At 39.0% G+C, this 15,381-nt stretch overlaps 1 protein-coding gene across 1 annotated transcript; it reads right to left on the bottom strand.

The window, feature by feature from the left end:
• Nucleotides 1-7,889: 7,889 nt before the first annotated feature.
• On the bottom strand, nucleotides 7,890-14,290 carry LOC110960375 (keratin, type I cytoskeletal 19-like). The gene is made up of 9 exons (XM_022207601.2): nucleotides 13,678-14,290; nucleotides 12,310-12,438; nucleotides 11,638-11,720; nucleotides 11,244-11,400; nucleotides 10,971-11,132; nucleotides 10,758-10,883; nucleotides 8,650-8,879; nucleotides 8,522-8,559; nucleotides 7,890-8,435 (listed from the first exon to the last, which is right to left on the bottom strand). The coding sequence occupies exons 1-9, from the start codon at nucleotides 13,972-13,974 to the stop codon at nucleotides 8,329-8,331; spliced, it is 1,329 nt and encodes a 442-aa protein (XP_022063293.2). The 5' UTR covers nucleotides 13,975-14,290; the 3' UTR covers nucleotides 7,890-8,328.
• Between the last annotated feature and the right edge of the window lie 1,091 nt (nucleotides 14,291-15,381).

The raw sequence follows: 15,381 nt of genomic DNA on the forward strand, positions 1-15,381 counted from the left end.
CTGCCTCCTTTTTATCCTGCACAAGGCTGCTGTGTGGGTGGAGGCCTGAGAGGAGGAGCATTTCCTAAAATGGGTGCCCAGCCCCACCCTTCACACACATCCTTCAGACTCTTTTTGTGCAATCATCAAAGGGAGAAAGTATGATTAAGCTTTACCCTATTTTATAAGGAAATTTACAGAATTCACTTAAACTAAGCAACTAGCTGCAAATCTCATACAGACGTGTAAACGTGTTGGTTTCATTATAATATTGAGCTTTTATTGCAATGCTCAGTATCACTGTGCACCAGGGCATCCATGTGAACCTTTAGCTTCGGTTTCTGCAACATAAGCTGTAGGTTATGAAAGGACCACACCCATCACTGTTTGCCTTAACTTAGTCCTTCAGCCACCATTGGACAGGTTTTATATTGTACCTTTATTCTTGAGGAGGACAGCCACTCCATGCCAGCCAAACTTGTTTTGTTACCAAGGCAATAAGCACTGTAAACACAGTGGAATGAATTGCTATCAAGTTTATTTTACTTGACTCAGAGCCAGCAGATTTATCCTCACACACCTTTGTCTTTCTTTTCTGTGTTTACTTCCATAAAGAGCATCATTCATGCATGGATTCTTTTATGCAGGTATTTTCACATCATAAACTTTTTTTCTGTTTTGTGCTCTCCAGTAGCCTGCAGGGGTTTGCCAGTTAGAGGCAGTTTTTATAGACCTACGTGATGTCAGGCGAGAACTGGCATTATTCAAGACTGGGCACAACGCACGCTGTTGGAAAGCTCAGCACAGATGCTTCTGCACGTTATTTGCTTCTCTACTTTGATTTGGCATTATACTTTGGCAAGTGCATCATACCCAAAAAGAACAAGCTCTTGCTTGTTCACTTCTTTCCATGTCGCCATGGTATTTCTTTTACAATGCCTCAGAGGATTTTTCTCAACTGTCTCACATCAAGTGTGTAGAAATAATTTTAAAAGTCTAACAGAGAGTTTTTCTTTACCTCTAAGTATCAAATGACTACTGCAGACTTTGCACAATTAAGGAATACAAACCAGATGTGTCTTTTCACTGCTACTTATCATTTTTAGGTTGCAAACGCATCTCATGCATGTGCTAAACAGCAATAAATTATGTCTAAGATAGTGATTAGTTTGCACTTATATATGAGTGAGGAGGTTTGTGTTTCTCTGGAGACAGCATTTCTCACCAACACACTAAACCCCTGCGTGCACAAACTGCACCATGTAGTTCTGTCTCTGCTGGTTCGTCCCCACCCCCAGCCTCACTGTCTTAGTGCAGACCAGTGTGGTATCTGATCTGTTACATGTATTACTTAATAAGTCAGTAGACTGGAATCTGTTTTGTTTGTTCTAGTATTTGAAAGGAGATGCAGTGTTTGCTCTGGTGTCTCTGACCACAGATGGAACCTGCATTATATTCAACCCATGCCATGGGAAAGTGTTCTCCTGTTTACAGAGCCCTGTTGGAGGTGTTTTTATGAGGGTTCTTCTGTCTAAAATACTGATTTAGGGATTCTTCAGCTGTTGTAGACAAGGGGGAGTTGTTTGGGGATGCTCTCTGCTTTCCCCATATGGTAGGCAATAAAGAACCATTTGTTTTGACCCCTCCTATATGTTGAAAACCTATAAAAGTGATCGCTGGCTATTGTCAAGCAAGGAGGATTCAATTGGCCGGCTCCTTCCAGGCAGGTTCTGTCTGTACTGATGCTGCTCTTTCTTTTAATAAAATACTTTTAAAGAAAGTCAGTGTCACGGACATTTTCTCCTTCACCTGCACATCATGGACACCAGAGAGAGAAACAACGACACCAGCTTCACCACCAACAGAACCAACTGTTTGTATGAACGTGTGTGCAAACAATACAGTTAATAAAGAGACTGGTTTAGTTAGTTTTTGCAAAGTTTACCATATGTTAGTGTCACAGTTTTAAAAACAGATGTCAAAGACGTGTTAAGGTGTGACTGATTTTAGACAGAACACTGAAATCAGGCTTAAGTGTGATAAATGAGACTTTCTAACACTCACCTGTTTGTGCTGATCTGATATTAGCTGTGAAACTGGCTCACATGTTGGAACATCTAAATACTGAACACACCACATAATTTATAAATTAATAATTCATTTAATAGTATTAGTGCAATGTTTAGAAATATAAAGACATCTAGCAAATGCAATGAAAGAAGGCACTTTATGAGTAATTGCCTGCTGTCAAAAATGATGTAAAGCATCAGTGAACTATTTTTCCTCGGGCGGTATGGCAACGGTTGCTTCAGAGGTGGTTCTGTCTGTCTGTCTGTCACTAATCTGCAGTTTCAAAAAAGCTGGAAAGTTCGAGAATGTGGCTACGGCTGCAGCTGAGGTTGAATTACAAATTTCTTTTTTATTTTTTTTTAATTATAAATGATATGTGCTTCCCTATTTCTGACATCAAATGCATGGTGTTTAACAGTGATAATGACTGATGCTAAAGTCCTTTTTGTAAGTGAAATAGAAAGACATCAAACGTCCTTGGAGGATTATGAAAAAATATTAAAGCATTATAAACCATGTCTGTGTATTCACTGAGTAATGTTGATATTTTAGTGTGGTATTCAGATGTGTTGGGCACCTTCCTTAGCAGGTTGGGGATATTGTTGCTCTTGCTCAGAGACTTATTTTAGCGTGCAGCTGAAACTTTAAATCTGAGTTGTTCTGTTCCTTTTTCTGCTAGATTGTTGTTTCTCAGCCTGATTCTGTGGCTGTGATGAAGTCAGTGATTGGTAACTGCTGTGGAGACACGGTAAAGTTGAATCCTTTCACTAAAACATCCGTCTCTAATTTCCATCCATCTGTTCTGTTTGTATTTCATTTGCTATCTTACTATCCTCATCACTCTTACTCCAACTAGTCGAGGCAGATGGCCGCCTTCCCTGAGCCTGGGTCTGTTGGATGTTTTGAATTGAAAATTGAATGAAAATTGAATTGAATTGTATGATTCTCTGGCTAGCACAGATATTTGTCCTGGACTGTGGTATATGGAATTTCTGGAATTGTCATTGCCACTAATTATATCAATTACAAACTCTCTGTGAGCAGACAAACAAAAACTCAACAGTGAAATGATTGCCATTTTGTTGTTGTTGTTGATGTCTAAACTATTTAACTTGTTGCATTTAACACATTAGCATTAGGACACGCTATCTGTAGATTTAATTTATTCAGTGACTGGAGGGGACAAGATTTGGTGGATAAATCTGGACTGTTGGATTTTAATCAGACGCCGTCATCAGGTCGAAATCCCTTTTTATCCGATACTTTCTGTAAGATTATAAATAACCACACAAATGTTGACATTTCCAGCTTGAACAAAACTATGCATAAAGGTATCATGGTTTAGCTCTTAATGGAAGATTTCTTAACTCCCTCATCGTCACTGTGTGAGCAAAGCTTCACAGAGTGTATTTTATCCAGTGTTAGCAGGTTAGCTGCAGCATTTCTGTCATAGGTAGAGCTGCTACATGAGTGTGAATGCAAAATTTTTAAAAATGAAAAAAAAAACATGTCTTTTTCAGTGATGTTCAATTTCCTGCAGGAAAAGACTGTCTGTGTCTGTTTGCTTAAATGTAAATCCTGATCATTCTGATATAAACTGATGGGCTTAACTTTAATTCTTCTTGCAAGTTATGTTAAAGAGATTGATTTTGTGGTAACTTTTAAGGTGGTTATTTTAACTGAATCCCAGAACTAGATATTTGTACATCAGTTTGGATATATATTACAGGTACTTTATCTGTTCTTGCACAATGTGTTGTAAAAAAGTGAAACACTGGTGCTTTTTTGCATATTTGGGCAAGACAATGTTAAATTCTCTGTGTCTAAAAACTTTTAGGTAAATCTGCTTTTGTAGATTTTCATTTGTCCAGATAATGGTCATCCTCGGAGTTTAAGTAAGAAGCAACTGGACTTCCGTTTTCACCTGAACTAAAGAAGCCACTTGGATGAGGAGTGAAACATCTTCAAGAACCTAAAAGAGAATTCAAGCTGCTTTTAACAGGAGCTCCTAGGATTTATTAGTGAAGGTGATATATTCAATTTGATGACAAATACAGATGGTATTTTCAGTCACCGTCATCCAGATCAGACACAAGTTAAAAGTAAGCATATTTGTCAGACTTTCACATCCATTACTTAAGAGGTTCAGGTGAGGTGACGATGATAGGAAGCTCCTCGGAGCGATGGATGGAACCCGTTTTATTTTACCTTTTGACATTTACCTTTTGACAGCAAGATCTAAAGAGTTCTCAGGAAAGGCCCTCAGGAAACATTCAGTGGATCCCTGCAGGTCTCTGGTACAGGATTCAAATAGATCTCCAAACTACTAAAAAAAAAAATCATTCCACTGTGAGAAAAATCATTTACAAAAAAAATCATCTGGTGTAGATTTTCTAAGAGTACAGATTTGCCCCCAGAAAAAGTGTTTTACTACAAGAAGAAGAGAAGTCTCCAGCAGGATCTGCAGGCAGCCGCTGGTGTCACAGTAACACAGAAAGACTTTGTTGGCCTGCATGGGAGGTGAGCAAATAAAAAACTTTAGCTTGTTAATGAACATGCAGGTAAAGATCAGGCCTTTTTTTCATAATGTGTTCTAGACAGATAAATTGAAGACGGCGTTGTATGGCCACAGTAGCAGAGGACATACTTGCTGCAAACTAAAGATTTTTTCAGTAGAAGAACCTCAAACCAGCTGCGCCACACCATGCTGCAGATGTTTGAGGTTGCTTCACCGCCTCATGTAGCAGCTTGCAGTAAATGATTCAACGAAGCATTTCACTTTCATCTGTCATCACCATTTCCAAGAGAATAAAACATTTGCTTGTCCAGACATGTGGGGAAAAAGCCAATAGTTTCCATGAGATGTGCTTCTCAAATACTTGTATATGCATGCATAAAAAAATCATATAAGTTCCTTTGAAAACACAGACAAAAAAAATCACATAAAAGTGTAACTGAGGCAGCTGTGGTTGTGAAATAGGGAACTGTAACCTGCAAATGAAAGCTAAAAGATTCATTCACCGGCTTTACATTTAATTTCAGATTTTCGTGTACAGCACACCTTATGTGCTGTTTAAACACTGCTCCCTTGACAGGCTGACAGATACTCCACACATTGTCTTGCTTTGACAATAAAGACAGTGTTGTACTTTCAGGTGATTGATTGAGTGATTAATGCCGATGGTATTGTAATGGTACAAGGTGTGACTGTGTTTGTCATGCATGAAGCAGAGTATGAAGGAAATATGCAGGGTTTTAACTCCTGGGAACCGGTGCATGCTCCATTCACTGAGAGGAACGAGTTTGAGTTTATTAGAAGATAAGATTTAAAATGAACTAAAATTTGAAGTGTTCTGTGTAAAGATGCATGTGGGAGGTTAAAGGTTGTGGTTGCAGGCTTTTGCCAGAAACCATGTCAGTAACTCTTTCTGACACATTGACTGCACCACAGACCCCATTCACTTTTCAGCTAAATGAAAAAAATGACCTCTCTGAATGCCAAAAGCCCATTCAAGTCTGAATACGAAGTGCCTCGCTGACACAAATAACAGAAGCTTGTGTTAAAACGGGAACACTGTGTGCTGCGGCCTGACAAACAACCCTCGGGTGCTTTTACCTGGGTGTGTTCGAACCACCACGAAACAACATCTCATTTTCTATCTCTAAAGTAGAGGAAATGAGCGACAACATGACTCACCGCTGGATCTGCTGTTGCTTCTGACAATGCCAGCCTGCCATTATGTGAATGCTAAACTATTCTGTTTCAGGGCCAGGCTGGTTTCTGTTGCATCTTGCAGAGCCCTGCAGCAATCATCCACACCCTTGAAGAACAGCAGCAGTTCATGCACAGGCTCCAATTCTCTGGAAATTTCCAGCAAAGAGAGTATGGCAAATCTAAACAGAGAGAATTCTTTTTGTGATATAAAAAGGTTGAACAATTCATGAACAGCTTCATTGTCTCTGCCGTGCTTTTATTTACTGAGTATTAACTGAGCTGAATGAGGAGCCCATGTGAAGGCAGTTAAAGCCTTAAATGTTTGTTTTGTGGTATCAATGGTTTGCTTTCAGCTGCAGGAAGATTTACATTTCCTCATGTTATGCAGACAAACTTGAGGCGAAATGAACTGCTCAGCCTTCTGTTTCTGGTGAGCGAGTGCAACAGCAAAACACACACGAGCTGGGAATTTGTCCATCCTGTCTGACAACTTTGACACCAGGAGGGCAAATGCAAGGTTAGAATTTCAGTTTGAAGCGTGACTTTCTTTAGGCACATGAGCTGCAAAGGTACAACAACGATGCTTTTTGGTCTTGCCTAGTCATGCAGAATAACATAAATCATGGCATCTGGTCAGCAAGGTGAATTAATCTCATCTTTTCTGCCTGAACTTGATTTTGCACTGCTGCACAAAACAGCTGGAACACCGTGGACCGCTGTTCAAAAGGGCTGTTAATTACATTTAATCCCACGGATTGTAAAGTAGCAGTGGTGTTTTAAATAAAACAGCGCAAGAACCGTAAAAGGAAGAAAGAATTAACCGTTGAGTCATTCTAAGCAGGAGGTTAACACATTTAATTAGAGAGATTGATGTTTGGAGACATCAAGCCTCCACTTGCATCAACTCCACCCAAAATCAAGAAATTTTTGGCGACTCAGGAATGACAGAGACGTAAAGTAACTTAGTACATTATTAGCAATTGCTGTCCATTAATACAAGCTTGAGCTGTTTGTAATTACATTCTTTTTTCCATTTTATGCTACTTTTGACTTCCACTCCCCTACATTTCTAAAGGAAATTGTATAGTTTCTTCTCCACTACATTCATTTGACAGCTTCAGTTACTTTTAAGGTGAACATTTTACACCCTTTATCATTTAACAGCCTTTCAAAATACAGCACATTAAGGATGAACACAGGATTTTTTTAAAACCGTTTTGGCTTCTTACGTTTAGCAATATGTATTCGGGGCAACATTTCAGACATCTGTGAGTTGCACCACAAAATATTTATTTTTTAATTTCAATAAATGTTTAAATGATCCAAAATTCCACCAAAAATCATAGATTAGAGAAAAAAATAAGAGATTTGTGCATTAGAACTTTGTTTTATTCTTCTCTTTTTCCATTATTACTCATCTCTCTACCTCTCAGATTTCCTTGCATATAAAACTGGTTCTAACCGGTTCCTGCTGCAGCAGCTAAACAGTAACATGCTGCCGACACACCTATGCTTCACTGTTAATCAGGTAAAAATGTCATATAGCTATAAAATATATTAGTCAGAGGGACCAAATCAGGACTTTTACATGATAATTCTCATCTACTTTTACTTAAGTAGAAGTTTTCATGCATTTCTTTTATTTGTAATGGAGTATTTTAACATTGCTTTAGTCATACTTTTAAGTAAGTGAAGGATTTCAATATTTCTTTCACCACTAACGAGATACCTGTGAACCTCACTCAACCACTATTTCAAACATTTAGAGCACAAGTACTCCTGTCTAGTCCTCCCTGTGTTGCACTTTTTTTTCTTTTTTTTTATTCTTTGGGAAACAGTTTTCCTTTGTGTAAGCTTCTGCAGTTTTAAAAATGGCATCATTAATGTGCCCTGATTCCACACTATTTGTACATGACCATAGTTTATTGTTCTCTGAGTGAGTGAAACTAATCATGTTTCCAAAAGTTCTCCTGTGCAGCAACAATGTGTTTCCACTTAAGCAGAGTGCAGTTACACAAACAGCTGAAGTCCAGCCAAGACTCCACTGCCAGAGAAAGAAAGTCAAAGCTGACACCTGGTGGTCACGAGTTAAACTACATTGTAAATACCACACCAAAATAAACGCTTCATTTTTGTTGATTTATTTTTGTAGATTCTTGTGATTTTCACCAGAGCAAAGATACAGAAGATGCACACCTTATGCCCATGCAATGAAAACTTTGAGGCTTTTTCAGCTTCTTTCTGTGACTTTAGCTCATCGTATTTAAGCCTTTCACAACCCTTGTAAAATAAAAAAGTAACAACAGTTAGATGTAGGATAAAACGAAGTCAAATGTTACATCTTCATCAATGTTTTCTGATCATATTTTGGTTTCCTGCTCATCAAAAGTAAAGATTGTGCCTCGCTGCAACTTTGCATTTCCAATCAAAAGAAAAGAAAGAAAATGCCAAGAAACATAAGTGCTTTTTCCCCAACTAGGTGAAATATAGCTATAGCCTGAAGACAATTTAAGTCAAATTGAAGTAAAAATGTAAGCTTAAAGGCAGCAGGGCTGAGCTAAGTGTTACTGAATAGTCTCCACTTGGGTGTCAACTTCAGAGGACACGATCCTTCCATCAACGATTTCCTCCACGATGGTCTTCACTCTCCTCTCCACGTGGGGTTTGTGTTCTGCACAGGAGAAAAACAATGAGTCACACTGCAAGGAGCCCAATTCAGTGGCGTTATTACAAGATCACAAAGGACTGGGATCTTACCTTCCACTTTTTCTATCACTTTGCTGATGACCACAGACCTGTGCAGACAGCAAACATCATTTTAAAACACATTTCACTGCTTTAGCTGTCGGCCTACGACTTCCACTTTGAAATATTTCATGTCTCACTTCTTTTGAACCGTCTGCTCTCCTTCCAGCAGCCTCCTGTATTCTGCGATCTCCAGTTCAAGCCTCATCTTGATGTCCAGCAGCTGGCTGTAGCTGATCTGCTGCTGCTCTATTGAGAGTCTGATCTGCTGCAGCTCCGTCTCCAGGGCGGTGATGGTCATCTGCAGCTGGCTGAGCTGGATGCTGTAGCGACTCTTCACGTCCTCCAGATTCTGCTGCAGCAGCTGCATCTGCAGGACAGACAGGAGCGACATTAGGAAAGCTTCATGTGAGTGTGATCAGAGGTGCATTAAAGGCTATCACTTTGTGTTGTGGTGCATCTGGAAAACACAAACTTAAAGGCTCACAACTACTAAGTTTTCTATTCAGTCCTTTCTAATAGGTTTCAAATGTTATTTCTTATCAGAAGTTAACAAAAAAGTGGAACCAGGCTCAACCTCAGCTGCAACACATTGTGTAAATTGCTTTACAAAGTCATATTTCTGCATTTCACCTCATAAATATGTAGTTAAAAGATAAAATACTGCCAACATCATAACTTTCCTGAGTTGCAAAGTCCACTCTGTGAGTGTTTTGTTGGCTAATAAACAAGCTTAAACAAAATTTATCCCATTTTAAGTTGTAAAAATCGACTTTTTAGTCTTGATAACACAGCCATAAGGTGTTTTTTAAGTGCTAGAAGATGCATCATGAGTGAAAGAAGCAGTTTACACAGCATCAGAGCATTTCTACCCCAAAACTGCAAACTCAGAGGCACAGATTCAGACTATCAGGGTTTCATACGTGACAAATCTAAGGAACCAGTTCTGTTCGTTTTCAGGATGGAGCTTTCTGCATCATTATTATTCTTTAGAATCAGTTTCTGGTTCTAACATTCATGGCTGAACAACTTTCCATTGTGTATCACGGAGTAGTTTTATAGTGTTTGAACAGAGCTGTAGGTGAGCCGGTGACTTCATAGATCTGCACATACTAGAGGAGGCAACAGTGAAGAGGCACATCTAAGACGTTTTAAGGCAGGAAGGAAACAAATGTCTAAATATGCAACTTTGATACACATAAGTGAGTATTTGGGGTTTAATTAAAGAGTAGAGAGGAATTTTGAGCAATTTACTCCCATAAACACAGCTGCATTGACAGTTTTAGACTGAATTCTGCATTAATTCAGACCAAAGAGAAACATTGGTGTTTGTTCCTGTCCATAAGTGCGAGTTTGAGCTACTTGAATATTATTTTTTCCACTTTATGCTTCTTTTTACTTCCACTTCATTATATTTCTGAAGGAAAGTTTGTACTTTCTTCTCCGCTACATTCTTTTGACAGGTTTAGCTACTTTTAAGTTGAAAACATTTTTTAAAATACAGCACATTACTAAAGATTAATGCAGCGTTCTTATATGAAGCAGGGTGCAGCTGAGGCCACATTTATGAGTTGCACCATCAAATATTAATTTTTTCCTTCTAAAAGTGTCGCATTTCCTTTTCAATAAATATTCAAATAACCCAAAATTTCACCAAAAATCAAAGATTAGAGAGAAAGTCCAAAAACTAACAACAGATTTTTTTTTTTTTTTTTAATCGGAACTTTTTTCTTTTTCCACTACTCATCTCTCCATCAGTCAGATTTATCTGCTGTCCCTGTATATAAAATGACTTTATAGTGGATTCATTTGCAGCAGTGAAACAGCAACATGCTGCTGACACACTGATGGTGCACGATTAATAATGTAATGAAGCCACAAATAATAATACGAGTCAGAGGGCCCAACCAGGACTTTTACCCGATAATTCTTATGTGCTTTTACTAAAGTAGTTAGTTTCATGTGAGACTTTTATTGTTGGTGAAGTATGTGGTATTTGTTGGTATTTGCTACTGCAGGAAAATGAATTTTGTCCTCCTTTACCTATTTTAAAAACACATTTAGACAAGATCTTAAAGAACAGTATAAATAAGAGAAAAGGCCACACTAAGTCAAACCTCTTTCACTATACATATGCACATGTGAATGTTTTAAGAAATAAAAAAAGTGTGAAACCAACGCTTTAATGACATTTTTTGGTATAACCAAGGTTGTACTTTTGCATTCTGTTGCCCTAGCTGTGGTTTACCTCTGTGTGGAGGCTTTGCCGATTTATCTCCAAGCTCTGGTAGCTTCTCTTCAGCTCTGACAGCTGCGATGAAGACTCCTTCACAGTGGTCGTCTGAGTGATGATTTGCGTCTGGAGAGAATCCACCTTTGTACACAAATATTAAAAGCATGTCACCTTTTTTCATCCTACTTTCCACATTCAGAGTTGTTTGGGAATTTTAATTCTTCTCACCTTAGTTTGGAACCATTTCTCCAGCTCCAGCTTGTTCTTCACCATCACAGATTCATACTGCTCCCTCATTTCCTCCAGCACCTTGGTCAGATCCACGGACTGAGCGCTGTCCACCTCTACGTTCACATTGCCGCTCTGCTGGATCCTCACCTGACTCATCTCCTGCAGCACGCACAGAGGATGCGTTTTAATCTCCACCACCAACAGATGGCGTCACTTCATCGCAAACAATGGCTCAGACACTATGTTTGTGTTACACAAAATGCTTCTCACCTCCTCATGGTTCTTCTTCAGGTACAGCAACTCCTCCTTCAGGCCTTCAATCCTCAATTCCAAGTCACTGATGCCAAGTGTGAGACTGTCCCGGACTCCTCGGAGACGAGCCACATCAGCCTCCACCGTTGTGCGCATGTTCAGCTCAATCTCATATCTACCAGGGAAAGCATGCTTCATTAAGATTTTCTGTGATCATCAGTTGAAATGAAATAACATATTTAAGTTTGTCTGCTCTTCCTGTATGTGTGGATGCTATAAACTGAAGCATTTTTAAACTTTCATTTCTGCAAATTTACAAGCTACAATTACAAAAACCTTCACAGTATGTAATGGTTTTATTACAGGGTGCACATGAATTGCAACATGAAGCAACACAGGAATGCAAACCTACTTGACTCTGAAGTCTTCTGCAGCCAGTTGAGCGTTGTCAATCTGCAGGATGACGCTTTGGTTTTCAGAATGTCTTCTTGCAATCTAAGTGGGGAGAAACGAACACACTGTCATTTTTTATTCTATGCTATGTTTAGGCTGCTCTTCTTTAAAATTAATACTCAGGAATCTATACTAGGAACTAGGAATCTAGTTCAGCTTTCTTTGGATGTTGTTCAGAGCAGTGTAGTTGCATAACCAGTCTGGGAGCATCAATGTTAAAAAAACAAAAACAAAGCTGTTTTCTTATCATCCTTGTCACGGCTGTCATGTTACATGCACCTGGGACATGTTTGCATTTAAAACAACATAATTATGGCCCAAAACATGACTCAACTCAAAGAGCATGAAGCTGCAAGTATGCCAAAAGCAAAAACATTAGAGACCGATGAGTGAATCCTAATGACTGGTTCTGCATTGTGACATTTGGTTTTGCTTTAAAAGGCTTAAGCTATTCCTCTTCTCTCCTTCTTCTCAACATGACATTTGAAATCAGTGAGCAGAAATGTTTGGGTAATACAGACTTTTTGGCTCACAGCAAATAAGCATGCTTGCAATTCTTGTCTATTGCACTGTGAAACGTCTTTTTGGTCATTTCAATGTGCAGGTCTGACATGCAGAATGTGAAAAGTACCTGATCTCGCAACTCAGCGATGGTGGCAAAGTAGCCGGCGTGATCTGTGGTCACAGAAGGAGTTCGTTTGTCATAGAACTCTTTGATCTGCAGCTCCAGCTTCCTATTGGCTGACTCCAGAGAGCGCACCTGCAGACAATAACACATCCAGTCAATGTCTAAGGGGTTTTTCTCTCACCGCTGATGACAATGCAATGCTTTAATGAGTGTAAAAGTGAAACATTGCATCATGAAGGTAGATTATACCTATAACCGACAAATAAGCTGCTCTGTTTTTCCTGCTCGGTTAATTCACAGTTTCTTTTCTTGTTGCTTTCCTTTGCCTCCTCTCTGATCTTTTCTGTCAGTGTTTGAGGAAGTAAAACTTTACTCAAGTAAAAGTGTAAGAAAAAAAAACTTTACTCACCAAAATGTAGCTGATCAGCAAAATGCACTTTACGTCTCAAAATGTGCCAAAATGTGCCAAAATGTCTCTTAAATAAATGGATTAATACTGATGTTTCAAGTGTCATCAGCATTTGTAAGTGATTTTATGGAGCTAATTTAAAGTTTGCTGTGAATTTTGAGTCACTTTTTGGTAAAGTGTTGTATTTTATGGGTTTTTGTAAGTTTCAAAATGTGCCCCTTACATCCATAGATATGTGATGTATTTTACGGGTTTTAAAATCAGAAATTTCTGCGATTAGTGACTCTTAATATCAAATATAAAGTAAATTTGTATTACCAGTCAAAAGTTAGGACACATTTTCTCATTCAGTGCTTTTTATTTAATTTTGATTATTTTCTACATTGTGGATTAATACTGAAGATGAACACTCTTTTGTTTACAATATAATTCCATAAGTATTATATTCAAGTGTTGATGTCCTCAGTATTAATCTACTATGTATAAAATAACTAAATAAAAACCACTGAATGAGAAGGTGTGTCCAAACTTTTGGTTGGAAGTGTAAGTGGGAGTGTTTCAGTCTGAAATACACAAGAGTTAATACACTATCCATGCTCTGTTCCCCTTTAAAAAGCATTTTTTAAGCATCAGACCAGATGTACTTCCACACCTTTGTTTCCATGAGAGCAAACTGAAGTGCAAAACATCACTGAGGACTGAGAGCCAAGTTTCTACTCTAAATGAGTACAGAAAAGGTTTACATACACATTTATATTTGGTGCAAAATAACAGCTTGATGAACATTTTGTTGCACATCACCAACATAAAGTTCATCCTCTAGTTTCGGGTGCAGGATTAAAGTTACGTGAGCGTGTGCGCGTGCATGTGAGCAGCTCAAAACCATTTTTGTGACCACGTAAAGATGCAGATGACTGCACAGCAGGAGTGCAGGGAAGTGAGCAGGTCAAAGTGTGACTTACTTTGGCCAGGTAGGAGGCCAGGCGGTCGTTGAGGTTCTGCATGGTGACCTTCTCGTCTCCGATCACTGAGGTGCCTCCGAACGGGCTGAGGGAATCTGCAGGGAAGACGGAGGTGGAGATGCGGACCCCGGACTGGCCCGCTCCTCCGTACACGCTGAACGCCCGCTGGCCGAGGTAGGGCCCGGTGGAGATGCGGCCCTGCTGCATCCATCCTCCGGCCTGACTGACGCTGGAGATGCTGCGGCTGCTGCTGGACAGGCTGTGGGCGCTGAAGCTGCGCTGCTGGACGACAGACATGTTGATGCTACTACTGCTGCTGCTGCTGCTGCTGCTGCTGATGATGCGAGAGTCTCCGAGGAGTGATGGAGCCTCGGACCTCCGGGTGTTTTATAGGAGGCACACAGCGTCAGGTTCCGGGTCACAAAGACGCTCGGTATGCAGATAATAGTTTGTTTGAAAAGTCATTAGGTGTGTACAGAAGCATTAGTGACGCTGCGTGGAAAGAAGGCTCGAAAATCCAGTTGGGTGGCTTAAAGCTGATATACAGACTGATACGCATCCTCACACACAGCTAATGGTTTTGTAACCTCATTCATCCTTTAACAGGCTGAAATGACAAGAATACTAATTAAGAAACAATCCTGGGGTTACACTTGATCCCATTTGAAAGAAGCAGTTCGATTTAGAATGCAATATATAAATAAATAGTTCACTGCAGGGGCTTTGTTGGAACATATTTGTGTACCATACTTTGTGTAACACCATACTTGTTTAAACATTGTAACATGCAGTCTTTGGTGCATTGTTTCAAATTTATTTACACTTTTTTTATATATGTATAATAGGCTATATAAAGTCATTTATGCGTTATTATATTTTTTAGCAGCTTTTCCTTGTCTTAGTAAGTGTAGCCTACTCTGTGCAGTAAAGTTAGATTATATTCAATAAAGTTAAATTGAATCTAAAAGGCACACGTTCACACAGTTTTTATGTCTGCACCCAGAACCAGAGGATGGAATACATCAATATCTATATATATATTTACACATTATGATTCAACTTTATGATTAGCATTTTATACAGCATTTCCTTGTCTTTATACTTCATTTCTCTGCAGTGACAGTAAAGGTGAATGTACAAGTTTTGATTATGTTCAATAAAGTTTAATCTAATTTGAATCTAAAAAAATTGCAATTATCCAATCATTTGTGCCTTTTTTTGGACTCTTAAATAAAAGTCAGTAGGTTCTTTCTCTAACACATTAAATTCACACATACATGAACATCTAACTTAAATTCTGCATCCGGAACCAAAGGATGCAACACACACATATAAAAACACACATAGATGTTTAATCAAATGTAAATACACTCAACAAAAATACAAACGCAACACTTTTGTTTTTGCTCCCATTGTTTATGAGATGAGCTCAAAGATCTAAAACTTTTTCCACATACACAATATCACCATTTCTCTCAAATATTGTTCACAAATCTGTCTAAATCTGTGATAGTGAACACTTCTCCTTTGCTGAGATAATCCATCCCATGGAATGTCAACCAGAGCTGGATGTGGAGGTCCTGGGCTGGTGTGGTTACACGTGGTCTGTGGTTGTGAGGCCGGTTGGATGTACTGCCAAATTCTCTGAAGCGCCTTTGGAGACGGCTTACAGTAGAGAAATGAACATTCAACACACAAGCAACA

This window comes from Acanthochromis polyacanthus, chromosome 3 (assembly GCF_021347895.1).
Source record: "Acanthochromis polyacanthus isolate Apoly-LR-REF ecotype Palm Island chromosome 3, KAUST_Apoly_ChrSc, whole genome shotgun sequence".
NCBI classification, from domain to species: Eukaryota; Metazoa; Chordata; class Actinopteri; family Pomacentridae; genus Acanthochromis; species Acanthochromis polyacanthus.